A 13,596-nucleotide genomic window follows, 5' to 3' on the forward strand; every position below is an offset into this window, starting at 1 on the left:
ACTCGAATTTCAAAATTAAACTAGCATTTTGATCCAGTTTTTATCCAATGTTCAGATTTCTGTTGTGGAAATATTGGAAAATTAGCACACGTAAAATGTCAAAAAACTTCCAATTCAAAAAATGATTGCCTTAATGTAAGTAATCAACTGAAGAAGTTTTATGGTGATATAAAAATGTTTAAATGTTTTACCCTATTCACCTGGGGTGTCTCCCCTTCATAAAACAGAGAAGTTGTATTTGTGTAGGTGGCACGACAAACAGGAGAATAGATGCAAGAATTTCCCTTATTACAACAGCAGTCAATCATGTGAGAAGTCATCGCTGTCAGTTTGCTGCCGGCTCTTCATACCAGGTGGTGCAGAGCATCTGTAGTGTTTCACAAGAGGTTAAATAAAACTCAAAATAATTAGTTGCACTCAGAACATGTTAGACGGCAGACATGCTGCCATTAGAGCGTAATGCATATCACTGTTTCCAACTAAAACCGCTTAAGTGTTAAAAGCTGCAGAATATAGGCTAACCTATTCTAATCCTACAGTTTAAAAACTGGAAAGTAGTTAAAGACAAAGGGATTGCCATTCTACTTTTGCCCTTGAGTGAGGGGAAGAGGGAGGGAGAGAGACACAGAGGGAGAGAGATTCTCCATGAGTGTGTATGCAAGAGAGAGAGGGGGGGGGGGAATGACAGAGAGATAATCTCTTTTGTACATTTGATCCCTAAATGTGGTGGTTGTGTCCCCTTATCCCAGCTACTTAGTTTCTGCAGTGCGTAAGTGATGCCATGCACTTAGGCTGAGAAAAGCAGGTCAGTATGACCACTGAGAGAAAACCACATGTGCATCACATGGATAGCCTTGGGATTATTCCTCACAAAATGTCTTAATTCCTCTGTTCACTAATGATCCAGGGAAAATGCCCTCTAATCTCCATTCCATTAATTAAAAAGAGCATGAGCGCGTGGAAAACCTCACCATCTGCTGCCGTTTCATTCCTGCAGACAGATTGTGTTTTCAGCTTTTAACCAGGGGAAACTAAAGAGGGGGGGGTTTCAGAGCAAACGGGTGGAGCATGCATGGAGGTGGATGGTAAACAGATACAACTGCTCTATTTGAGTATTTATGTGCTAAAATATGCTAAAAGATCTGTTTTAAACATGAGCAATCCTTGCCAGGGCACTGTGATGATGTCTGGGAATTTGAGCTGCCTCCTGAGGAAAATTTTGCAATTTGCACACTTCAAACCCATACTACACAAAGAGTCAATAACGTTCCTCTTTATAGACTTCATAGTCATGCATTAGTGCTTAGTAGTAACTGCTTCTATATTAAATAGATGTGTTTTTTTATATAGGAATGCTGCAATGCAGTCTCTGTATTCTTCTAAAGGATTGCTATCATTATTTTTTCATTTGGTAAGGTCTTTAAAGCTGCTTTGAGCAGAGGCTTCCTCCCCTCTGTTTCTATGATTTGATTAAGGTTCAACTGAAATCCTCATTTCCTCTAATAACAAAACAACAAAAATGAAAGGATTTTCACACCTTTCAAAGTCACAGTTATGATATGAAAATTAGTTAGAAAATGTTCTAATAAAATCCTGTCAATCCAAATCTCTAGAAGAACAATGGCACTGTGTATTCACTATCCTGCGTTGTAATAATAATACTTAAATAAGTGAAGCATTAAAAGAAATATATATATATAATTAAACGTCTAGAAGTGTAACTTTTACCGGTTATTTGAGTTAGAGTAAATATGCTGGAGTTGGTTTGTTTGTATCCGATTATGCTGAACTCCATCAGTTCAGAAATAATGAAACACTCTTATAAGAAATTGTATCAAGTACGTTTGACCTGCGGTCAGAGCCCAGAGACTGTGACATGAATTCGATCGGGCTAGTAGGCAGGAAAGATTATCCGAGCAGATGTCGTTTCCCTGCTATTGGAACAGTAGGGCCAATAATAAACACGCGCACACACATACACACAAAACGCGCACTAATCTGAGAGAGAGAGGCTGGTAGCCCTTGCACATCCCTTTCTCTCTCCTCTCTTTGCTCTCAGGCAGACAGTCGCTGTTCCACTCCAACCAATGTCAAGTTTTTTCCAGACTGTATTTTGCACAATTCTGCCTGAATCATCTCGTATGCCACAGACATAGTCAATAGTGTGAGTTGCAGCATTGCTTCATCCAGATGGACACACAAGGAGCAAAGAAAAGACTGTATGGGAAATGGCATTTAGTTTGCCATTTTGCGTTGATCACTTGTTTCTTGGATACAGTCCGGGGACAGATTCGATACTCCATCCCTGAGGAACTGGAGCATGGAGCTTTTGTTGGCAACATCGCAGAGGATTTAGGCTTGGATTTGGACAAGCTCTCTGCGCGCAGATTCCGGATAGTCTCGGGTGCCAAGAAGCAGTATGTGGAGGTCAATTTGGAAAATGGAGTTGTATTTGTCAATGAAAGAATAGACCGCGAAGAACTATGCGAGCAGAGTTTGTCGTGTTCTTTCCACTTGCAAGTGGTCATAGAAAACCCTCTGGAGCTGTACAGGGTAGAGATGGAGATTTTGGACGTGAACGATAACTCTCCCAGTTTCCCGTGGACCGAGTTTAATCTGGACATATCGGAGTCCGCTGCGCCAGGATCCCGTTTCCCACTTGAGAGCGCACAGGACTTAGACGTCGGATCCAACTCGCTCCGCACATATTTGCTGAGTGTAAACGAGCATTTCCTTTTAGATATACAGACGCGCAGTGATGGCAGCAAATTTGCAGAACTCGTCCTACAAAGCCCACTGGACAGAGAACAACAAAGTGCGCATCAAATGGTCCTAACGGCGGTGGATGGAGGCGCGCCGGAGAGATCCGGCACTGCGCAAATTGACATCACCGTTTTGGATGCAAACGATAACGCGCCTGTATTTGATCAGTCCTTTTACAGAGTGAGGCTGGCTGAAAATGCACCAAAAGGCACCGTGGTCATAAAACTCAACGCGTCCGATTTAGATGAGGGTCCCAATGCTGACATCACCTACTCTTTCAGTGGCCACGCTCCCATCAAAGTGCGCCAGCTTTTCAGCGTAGACTCGCGCACGGGGGAAATCAAAGTGAAAGGAGTGATAGATTATGAAAAAGCAAGAATGCACGAAATTTATGTTCAGGCTAAAGATAAAGGCCCCTCCGCTGTAGCAGTGCACTGTAAAGTGCTGGTGAACGTTTTGGATAAAAATGACAACCTCCCGGAAGTGATCTTGACATCTGTGTCCACACCTGTGCAAGAGGACGCACCCCCGGGGACGGTGATAGCTGTCATCAGCGTGATGGATAAAGACTCAGGTGAAAACGGGAATGTAGACTGTGAGATTCCCCATCACGTGCCATTTCAGCTCCACTCCTCCTTTAAGAACTATTATACATTAGTAACTAGTGATTTTCTGGACAGAGAGGCGGTGGCTGAGTACAACATCACACTTACCGCGCGAGATATGGGCTCCCCACCTTTATTCACCAGGAAAACTATTCTGGTCCAAGTGTCTGATGTGAATGATAACGCGCCTCACTTCAAACAGCCGTCCTATACTGTGTATTTGACTGAGAATAATGCTCCGGGTGCATCCATATGCTCAGTGACTGCACTGGATCCAGACTCTGGCCAAAATGCATATCTCTCATATTCTATCCTGGAGGGTGACATACAGGGAATGCCTGTGTCAACATATGTATCCATAAACTCTGACAACGGGAACATTTACGCGCTGCGATCTTTTGACCACGAACAACTTAAAAACTTTCAGATAACAGTTCAAGCTCAAGACGCCGGGTTCCCGCCTCTAAACAACAACGTGTCAGTCAACATCTTTATTTTGGACCAAAACGATAATGCACCTGTGATTGTTTCCCCAGTTGCGCAAAATGGCTCTGCACCCACGGGAGCAGTGCCCAGGTCAGTTGACGCAGGTTACCTTGTCGCCAAAATCAGCGCAGTGGACGCAGACGCAGGTCAAAACTCGCGTCTTTTTTACCAGATGCTCCAAGCAACAGACCCGAGCTTGTTCACCATTGCTCTGTACACAGGCGAAATAAGGACACTACGCCAGTTGGTGGAGGAAGACGCTGCGAGGCACAGATTGGTCATACTTGTGAAGGACAATGGTCAGCCGCCCCTCTCGGCCACTGTTTCCATCATTCTGTCAGTGGTTGACAGCCTGCCAGATTTGCAGCCCGATTTGGGTGACCTGTCACTAAGCCCGCATCACAGCTCCAACTTCACCCTGTACTTAATCGTGTCTCTGGGCGCAATCTCCTTCACATTTCTTGTGGCTATCATCGTCCTGGTTGCAGTGCGGAGACTGAAGGGCAGAGCGTCCAGCAGAGAGTCCAACTTCCCCTCCATCACAGGCAGCTGCTGCTGCTGCTCTAACTCAGAAACCTCCACTCCCACAGAGGTGTTCAAAAAGTCCAATTTAAATATTCGGATGTCCACAGGTGCGTCCGGCTGCGCAGAGGCAAACAGCAACGGCACTCTTCCTCAAGTCTACTGCTATAAAATGTGTCTGACACCGGAGTCGTCAAAAAGTGACTTCATGTTCCTCAAGCCTTGCAGCCCAGTGATGTCGGTTCAACAGAATAACGCCAAGAGCACAGATTACCTCACTTCTGGCTGGAGCGCACTGGACCGTAATGAACTGTTCAACAACAGAGCAGTAACCCCTAACGAGGTAATATACTGATATATAGCGAAGCATGGACATTTACATAACAGAGGAGTTGTTTCTCTTATCTTCTACTATCTAATAATTACACTTATCCCAAAATGATATCCACTAAATCATCCTGCTGTCTCACTTCAATTAGAAATGGCAGAAAGGTTGAGTCAGTGGCAAATGTCACAATGAATTCTACACACCAGGGGGTGCTCTAAAGCGATGTATCTACGTTTTTCTTTTTAAATTAATTGATATTTTAAAAACAGTTATGTTGGGGATGTTAAACTGTAAAAGGCTATTGAATCAGTGAATAATAATTAGATGAACATCTTATGTATGATATTACAACAACCAAAATGTGTTATCCATAGGATAAAAACAAAACATGTATTATTTGCAGTTTTATGTAAGACATCCATTGGAAAGAATAGCCTCAGACAACATACTCTGCAGTCTGGGAAAATTACCACAGTGTGAAAAGGTGTGTGACACGCATAAAATGTGTTACAGAGGGTAAAAGAGATGTACATTTTTATCACAGCCTGGACTTCTGCTGTGTGTGTGCGCGACTCAACAGCATCAGTATGACCATCAATATTAAACCTCACATCAAGCAGATTAGTTACTAACTAAATTTAGCATCAGTATTTAGCATTTAGCTGCATCAGAGAGCCTTTTATTTAATTTGTTAATGTAATAAATGTATAAGACAATGGAGTCCAATTTGTTTTAATAGTCTGGTTTCAAACATTATTAAAAGGTATTCGTCTCAAGTTTTCCAGCTGTTTAACTAAAACATGACTTTCCTTCTATGAACCTTAATACCCATTTTTTCCCAAAGACTATATTTAAGGAAAGGAAAAATAAGGACCAAATACCACAACATTTGTTCTATTTAGTCTAACGTCTTGAAACCTGGGTATGGGCATACTTTGAGAAAGCATCTAAAAGCACAACATAGACATTTTTAGATTGCATGAATAAGTCAGGATTTTTGAAAAATTTGAAGAAAAGGTTGTGTTCATCAAATGTCTTTTTTATGAAAAACATTTACTATCGGCATTTGTATGCATATCTTTGATATTCAAATAGTTATGAGCTCAGATACCAAACACTTTGTAGATTCTGAGATACAGCCGTTTTCTTATCATACTATATTTAGTCTTTTCCTCCAAAACATTATTTTCTTTATAGAAAAAAAAAAGACTTAATATAGTATGATTCAGACAAATAGTTTGACCGATTTTGAAAATGTCTTAAGATTTGTGCTTAGGCAAGCCCAGAGAACACTTTAGCAGAGGCCAACTGTTGTCTGTGGGAAAACAGATAAAGAAACATGTCAGTCACACTGACTTTGTTCATGCCTTGCCATTATATATACATGACTGCATCTAGACATAAATGCAGTGCAATAGTTCTAATTGAGCTGGTCACTAATATTGTTTTTATGTTTTAGCAGCTTAAGTATTCAAACAACGACTGGACCTTGACCAAAAACCAACGCAACTCAGCATACAAGAGGTGAATGCATTAGTTGAGCCAGTTACGATACACGCACATGTACACACATACATGCACACGCCTAAACTTATACTTGTGCTGTCTCCTTATCTCCTCAGGTATAGTTCAGCAAATATGGAGGGAACTCTAACTCGTCAACAAAGATATGATGCCCATGGGTTTTCCTGCTCTGTGGCACCACAGTACTGGACCTGGGGGAGCCATATGAATGGTAGGTGGAAATTGTGCAATTCGGGCTCATTATTATTCACATGAAAGAGGGTGCTGGGGGTGGGGGGATCTCCCTATGTCTATGCTTCAGGATTTATTCAGAAATATAAAATGTTTAACTGAATAGATAATACCAGCCGCTAAAACTGGAGAGGATTTAAATGCATCAACTTGAGGATTACTTTAAAGAAGGGTTTTTCTTCTACTTTTTTGTGAAAAAGCTGAATATAAGAAGATGCCTTTTTAAAACCACCTTATTCAAATCAAGTACACTGTATGTAAATAGGGGCTCTTTGCAGAAATAATCTCCCAATACAAACTGTAATTTATGCGCATTTTTACAGACTGCAAGATATCTCTTCAAGAGGGAACACTTCCTCACAACTCATGGACTCCAAAGTACACTCAACCTCATTCTGAACCACCAGACTACCAGCACAATGTGTACATACCTGGCACCACGTCTGACTACAGCACTCTGAAGTTGGCACCCAGAGGAGAACTGGATGTGTACAACACTTTCTCTACTTTTGGAAAGAAAAAGAGATTTATCTCAAACTATGAACAATCTTTTGACACCGATGACAGCCTCATAGTGAGTAATGACATCTTCAAATGATACACCAACTATACTGTATATGCTGTGCGTGATATATATATATATATATATATATATATATATATATATATATATATGTATATGTATATGCCATTAACTAGTTCCATAATAATAACTATAAATAGCTATTGCTCTGGGAGACTATGTTTCTCTTTTTTCCAGTGGAATTTAATACCACAAGTATATTTTTATTTTTGTAAATACTGAACTTATGTATAAATAAAGTATATTTTGAGTCAAGGTGGAATCAAGTGAGGACTTTACCATCTTGAGGTTCCATCAAAAAAACAGCTTACAGTCAACTACACAAGGGTTGTCCATGTACCACTCACTTGTATATAGACGACACACCTTTGTGTCTTAAAGGGACCAAGCTCTGTGTCAAGTTGTGAACCGACTAACTGAGAAACTTTATAGCCTTTAAAGTCCAGGTTTCTATCTAAAGCTATCAAATTTAAGATGTGCTTTATTGTTTAAATACATAACTGGTATACTCAACAACAATCTTTGTGGTCATGATTTTTCACAAATGCTGTAAATTTTGGTGAGGTAATGAAGCTGTGCTACAGTTACAGTTAGTGACGGGTTATTTGAGTGTGAATGCAGTCCAGGAACAATGCACAAGTAATGCAATGTATTAATACGGTAGCACTTTCTAATAAGCCCGTGTCTATAATACGTTATAATCTGTTTTATAGCACTGTATGATTATTGTTATAGGCATTTCTAAATATCCATCGTGCTGGTAACTCTTTATAATAACCATGATTAATAAATAGTAATAAATCATTATTATGCTAAAATCATTAGTTTGTGTTACATTAAGTAATGTCTTTATAAATAATATATTGTATCATAGCTGATAAGAGATGATAACTATTACATTCTGATTAGATTAGTACACTGTTTAGTTTATTTGTTCACTCATTATTACATTTGATATACTATATAAAGTATTTATTAATTATTAACAAATAAATTGTAAACCATCTATAAACATAACGATAGATGGACCAGAAACCAGAAATGTAACCACTGACAAAGTATTAACTATCTATCAAAATACAGTTTGTACAGACATCATCAGTTGCAACTATATAATACCAAACCAAATAATGGAGGGCTATTATATAGTATAACAGGAACATTTGTATTAACTATAGTTTGATTAGCTGTTAATTTAACATATATCAATGATGGCTGTTATAAAGTGTTAACTAAGCTTGTAATGTATTGTATCTGCTTATACCTCAGGAATGTCATCACTTCACTTAAAGCAAACAGTGACCACTTAGAGTGGTATTCTTACATTTAAATATATATAATGTATTGCAACTCTGTGAATAATAATACTCTATATTCCTTGCAAAATAAATGACAGTGAGTGACAATTATGAGGTATTATGAGTAAGAAATTATATAACTGCTTTATAATGTGTTAGGATTATTGTTATGAAGCAATATGAATATGTATGAGTGCTTGTGACTAGTACTATCCAGTGCTATGAGCAGATTATAATTCATTATAAGTATGTTTATAATGCAATATTGACAAGGGCGTCATAGAAAGTGTTACCGGCCATACAACAGGCCGAATGGCCAATGCATGTTATTTCAGAAATATGAAATTGAAATGTTTAGTGTCACCATGCAACATGTCCATCAACCAGGGGTTATTGAGGGATTGTGTTACAAGGAAAAGCATTGCAGCTGAGATTTTTTACTCATTGGGCCTGTGCAGTAAATCGTTACATTGACACATCACATCAGCAGTTGACACTCAGAAGGGCACAGGTGTGATGTTTCTGCAAATAACACACTCCTCTTGGTCCACTCCGATTGTTTGATCACAAGCAACTGCTTTTCAGTTGCTGGTTATATGTATTCCAGATTTGTATTTATCATTAAGTGTGATATGTGTATCTACAGATGATTACACATTAATGCTTAGTAGGACTAATCTCTGTATTTAGTCCTGAAGGTGAAGGTGAAGGCCCAGGCTCAGTCAGGAGGATCCTCTCTATACGACATGAACACCAGCATATATGAAGTCTATGGAAGAAGAAGCTTCTGTCAAATGTTTTCTCTTGACATCCTGGCCAGTAAACCCAGGGTTCCAACTATTACTCTGGAGATAACTGAGATAACTGAGCTACTGCATACCAATGGGTTAATCTTGGGCTTGGGCCTTAGCTGAACTGCTTCATGTTGAAAAAGCTGTGTGCCAAGGGCCAGTTTCAGATTATTATAAAATATCTGAAGTAAGGCCACAATTATAATATACATAGTGAAGGACAATGTATGATTTATATAATAGTAATCAAATATTTGTTTGTTTGCTATGCAATACACCAATGTCCAAAATGATCCTGAACAAATGTAATCATAATCATAACTAAAATGAACAAATTGCATTTATTCTCATAACAGGTTCTACTATAACGTGTACTGCAGTTCTACGTGCGATTTGTCCCAGTGTTTATTATTGTTATTAATTCATTAAATTACGTCTTTATTCTCGTAACGTCACTATTTTTATTTATTTTTGATATTAGGATTATATTCCTGAAATCTCAGAGAACACAGATGTGTGAAAAGTTTTGAACATGAGCAGAAGTTTTCCTGAAACACACATGCACTATTAAAGTCCAGGGGTTTTTGACAGGAATCAGTGCCACAAGCATATTTAAAAATGTTAACTTCCCAAAACAAAAGAAACAAAGAGGAGAGAAGAGTACCGGTAAATCATGCCAATCATGTGTGCTGACTCAGCAGAACATTAAATGAGAAAACTTGATCTACAGGATAATAAATATTTGAAAGCGATACAGAATGCCTGAGAGCCTTCCTACATTATATTCCATTGCATTGCCTGAATTTTGTATTGTCCCTTACAGAAATAAAGATATTTCCACCATAAAAAGTGCATATAAATTCAACAGAATGCAAGAAATGAAGTGTTTCAGCTTTGAAACAAAACCTACATCCTTGCTCTCAAGATCTTGTCAGAAGGATAAAACCTTTTGGGGAAATAAATAATATATGTCCCCGCCAAGTAGAGGCTACTAAGAATTTAAAAATACAAATCCACATAAACCCACAACTATATCCTGCCAATAATTACACATATTCAAGCCAAAATGAATGTCTGAATGTATCACAAAAACAGCCAGGCTTAGCAGTCATAATATGTCCCATGTGCAATAATCAGAAACATAGCATATGTCTAGTTTTGTTGCCATATAAAATCTATTCAGAGCCCAAACTATGTTGCTTTTATTATCTCTCCCAACAACCCTTAGCTTCTCCAACTCTGGCTGAGCAGAAGTGTTTACCATTTATTCTCCACTAGAGGGTGCCTTTACCTCACGCATACCTCTTTTTGTATGGTCATATGCACAAAAGCTACAGGGTAGTTGTTGGCAATGGAAATCTTAAGTCCTAGGCTCCTCCAACAATGCAACATACAGTGTACTTAAGACATAAATGAAATAAAGTAATGAAATAGTGCAAGAGACATGATGGTGCAAGTAAAATGGAGGAATAAGTATAATATATACGTATAGACTGTGACATTTTATTGCCATTTTAGTCTTAAATAATATTTCTCCTATATTACCCTTCATCTGATAAATGAGTGTGCATGCATTTTCTTTTTTTTAAATACACAAAATTAATTTAAATATATTTGCAAATAAGGATCGGAATATGACTTGTTTATCATTTAACATGCCGAAACTGCTATATACACTTATGGTATGCACAGTAAATTCAAGACCAAATTAAATTGCTATTTGCATGCCTCATGTTTGCCAGGAGCTATAAGTTATGCTCTTCACACTGTTGGCAGGAGGCATTGCTTATATAAACAGTATGTAACACCTCGTATGGCCGTGACTCCTATATCCTTTGTTTAATTAGCAACTGGGTGAGAATGGCCCCCGGAAATATAAGCTTATTACCGTGAAAGAGAAAAAAAATAACATTATATGACATGGACATTAACAGACAATAAAACATAATGATAGGCCTACAAATAAAATAAAATAAGCAGAGAACAACAAAGCAATAAATATAAAACAACATTTTAAAAATACATGAACAAGCAGGGTTCTCACACTCAAACAAAACAAAACACAATCCCTCCTCTAAACATTATCTGCACAAAACAAACAAGAAATAAAATGATGTATTTCTGGATGATTTTTTTGATATGCTCATTGCTAATTCTGCCTCATGTTACATGTTTTACATGTGAACATTAAGATGCTTTCGGGGTCTTAATGGGTGTCTGCTGTTGTTAAGTCTGTCTGTACTGTATGTCTATTTCTCCTCAATTTGTTATTGTTGATTTAAAACTAGCAGTAGATATGGAGTGTCTATTTCAATAAACATATTTGCCTTGCTGCTATATGTGAACCATGTGCAATGGGCCACTGGGTCATTCTTCAACAAGGAAAACCTTCAAACTGGAGATTAACCTCTGACAAATGTGTCAAATCAATATGACGGGCTTGTATATTTATTCCATGTAATGTTTAAAGTGAGACACGCACATGCATTTTTCATGCACTGGTCAATTTTTAGAGTTTGCACTGTTTGCGTCCATAACGTGTCTTCTTTCAGATTTAGATGTTTATTTAACTAACTATTTGTGTCTATTTCTCCTAAATTCATTAAAAGTTAGCTTTAGATTATGGCTCATTTGCATATTTCAACAAAACATTTCAGAAAACTTGTAATATAAAACATAATTCTCTAAAGGAAAGTAATCAACTGAGTTAGTTTCATGGTGATATCTGTTGGTTAAATATGTTTTACCTTATTCATCTGTAGTGTCTTGCAAAATGTATGTAATTTTGCAAGACATATCTTTAAAGGCTGTTTTCTCAAAATTAGATTTGTCTCACACTCTGAGCCAGAAATCTTCACTTCAGTAGTACTTACATACACCAAACTTTCCAGTTTCATTCTTATCTATATTCTGAAGGTTTTTACAGAGGGGTTTGTTCATATATCATCCATAGCCTGATTTATAGAACATGGTATTACTAAAAACATGGCAAAGAAAATGTATCATTTGCATACATAAAATCGCAGAAAACCTACATACCTAAAATACAATTTATTTTAAATTCACCTTTTTAACCAGTGTCTCACCCTTAGGTTACTGTATTTCATCTATAGTCTACCTTTGTAGTTTTTACATCACTTTAATTTGTCGTTAGCCCACTGAGACAATTTTGTTTAAACCAATTCAGATCTTTTGCCTGAAATTATGTCAAAACATTTATTTTGTATTGGAAAAACGTTTTATTTGGGCTAAAAATGATGTGGTTCTAAAATCTAATAAAATATACCACTGAAATATTATACAGTTAGTGCAACAAAGATATTTTCTTTTGAATAGAGACATGAAACAGAGACAAAGTGGACATTGCAAATAGCTTAATTCAGTTTTTTTTTTAATCCTTTAAGTGCATTAAAGTAACAGATATTGCTGTGTATGATAGTGATGGGTGAAGTCCAGATCCTCCTGTAATTCTTTAAATGTTCACCAGATGGAGCTAAAGGAGAGGAATACTGAGGACCAGCCTCATCTCACTGCACATCACAGCAATATAGTGTCAGTTTACAATGCCTTTAGTTTGGGAAACCAGACATATTAAAATATAGCAGCAAGCACAAATAATAACAAGGAGTCAAGGTCACATGGGTTACTGCACAAGCCATGCTGAATGGTCAATATGCCCAATGCAAAGCTTTACTGTAGGTCTCTTTAAAAGAAAAATGTAATACAAATACTCATCATTGCTGAGGATACATTTTGGTGCATTTTCAAAAAGTTAGAAATTATTAATTATTATTTGATTGTTTTAATGACGTTAGACTGAGTGAGGACAGGCCTGCAAGACGAAGGTGAGAGATACAAACACAGCTTGAAGTGTATATTACATGTCTTAAAATATTTTGATAAAGACCATAGTTCAAATTCTAAATGTAATACAAAGTGATAGTATTATTATTTTGCTAACTATTAGTTATATCATCATCAGCCATATAGCAAGAGCTTCATGCATGTTATTATAGCATCATAATACTGGCAGTGAAGGGACAGAGAAATATATGACACAACATATCCACAAAAATGTTTCCCTATTATCCCCATATAGTAATGTTTCATTGTAATCTTCTGGAAATACTAATTTGTTCATTCCCAGAATTTTCACAGAAGTGAAAACTTAATTTTTTTTTCTCTCTCCACAATCGTCTGGACAATGTTCACTGAAGGTCTTCTAAATATGATTAAATAAATAAAAAGAAAATTAAATGGATTCAAATTAAATAAATGAATAGATGAACATGTGAGATAAATTAAAACTGTCCATGGAACTTTATGGAAATCTGAACTTTGTCCTTAACATTTGTATGTGTGCTACCCTTTTCCATGTAGGTATTGAACTTTGGAACTTTATGAACTTAGGTTTAGAACCACAAACAAATACTGGGAAGGTGACTCCTCTCAAAAAGGTTGCTGT

At 37.4% G+C, this 13,596-nt stretch overlaps 1 protein-coding gene across 2 annotated transcripts; it reads left to right on the forward strand.

Annotated features, from left to right (window-relative positions):
- The first annotated feature begins 2,190 nt into the window (after positions 1-2,190).
- Positions 2,191-7,057, forward strand: LOC115018915 (protocadherin beta-15-like). Of its 2 annotated transcripts, none has more exons than XM_029448175.1 (4): positions 2,191-4,719; positions 6,164-6,228; positions 6,327-6,439; positions 6,783-7,057. In XM_029448175.1, the coding sequence occupies exons 1-4, from the start codon at positions 2,191-2,193 to the stop codon at positions 7,055-7,057; spliced, it is 2,982 nt and encodes a 993-aa protein (XP_029304035.1). The 2 variants fall into 2 exon arrangements, with proteins under 2 accessions (XP_029304035.1, XP_029304036.1); XM_029448176.1 differs by having other exon boundaries at positions 6,167-6,228.
- The last annotated feature ends 6,539 nt before the right edge of the window (positions 7,058-13,596 follow it).

This window comes from Cottoperca gobio, chromosome 14, assembly GCF_900634415.1.
Source record: "Cottoperca gobio chromosome 14, fCotGob3.1, whole genome shotgun sequence".
NCBI lineage: Eukaryota > Metazoa > Chordata > Actinopteri > Perciformes > Bovichtidae > Cottoperca > Cottoperca gobio.

Excerpts from the sequence above, each read along its gene's own strand:
- LOC115018915 (XM_029448175.1), top strand. The coding sequence starts at position 2,191 with ATGGACACACAAGGAGCAAAGAAAAGACTGTATGGGAAATGGCATTTA. Across the intron at positions 4,720-6,163 it reads GAGCAGTAACCCCTAACGAG|CAGCTTAAGTATTCAAACAA; the intron begins GTAATATACTGA and ends TTTATGTTTTAG. Across the intron at positions 6,440-6,782 it reads CTGGGGGAGCCATATGAATG|ACTGCAAGATATCTCTTCAA; the intron begins GTAGGTGGAAAT and ends GCATTTTTACAG.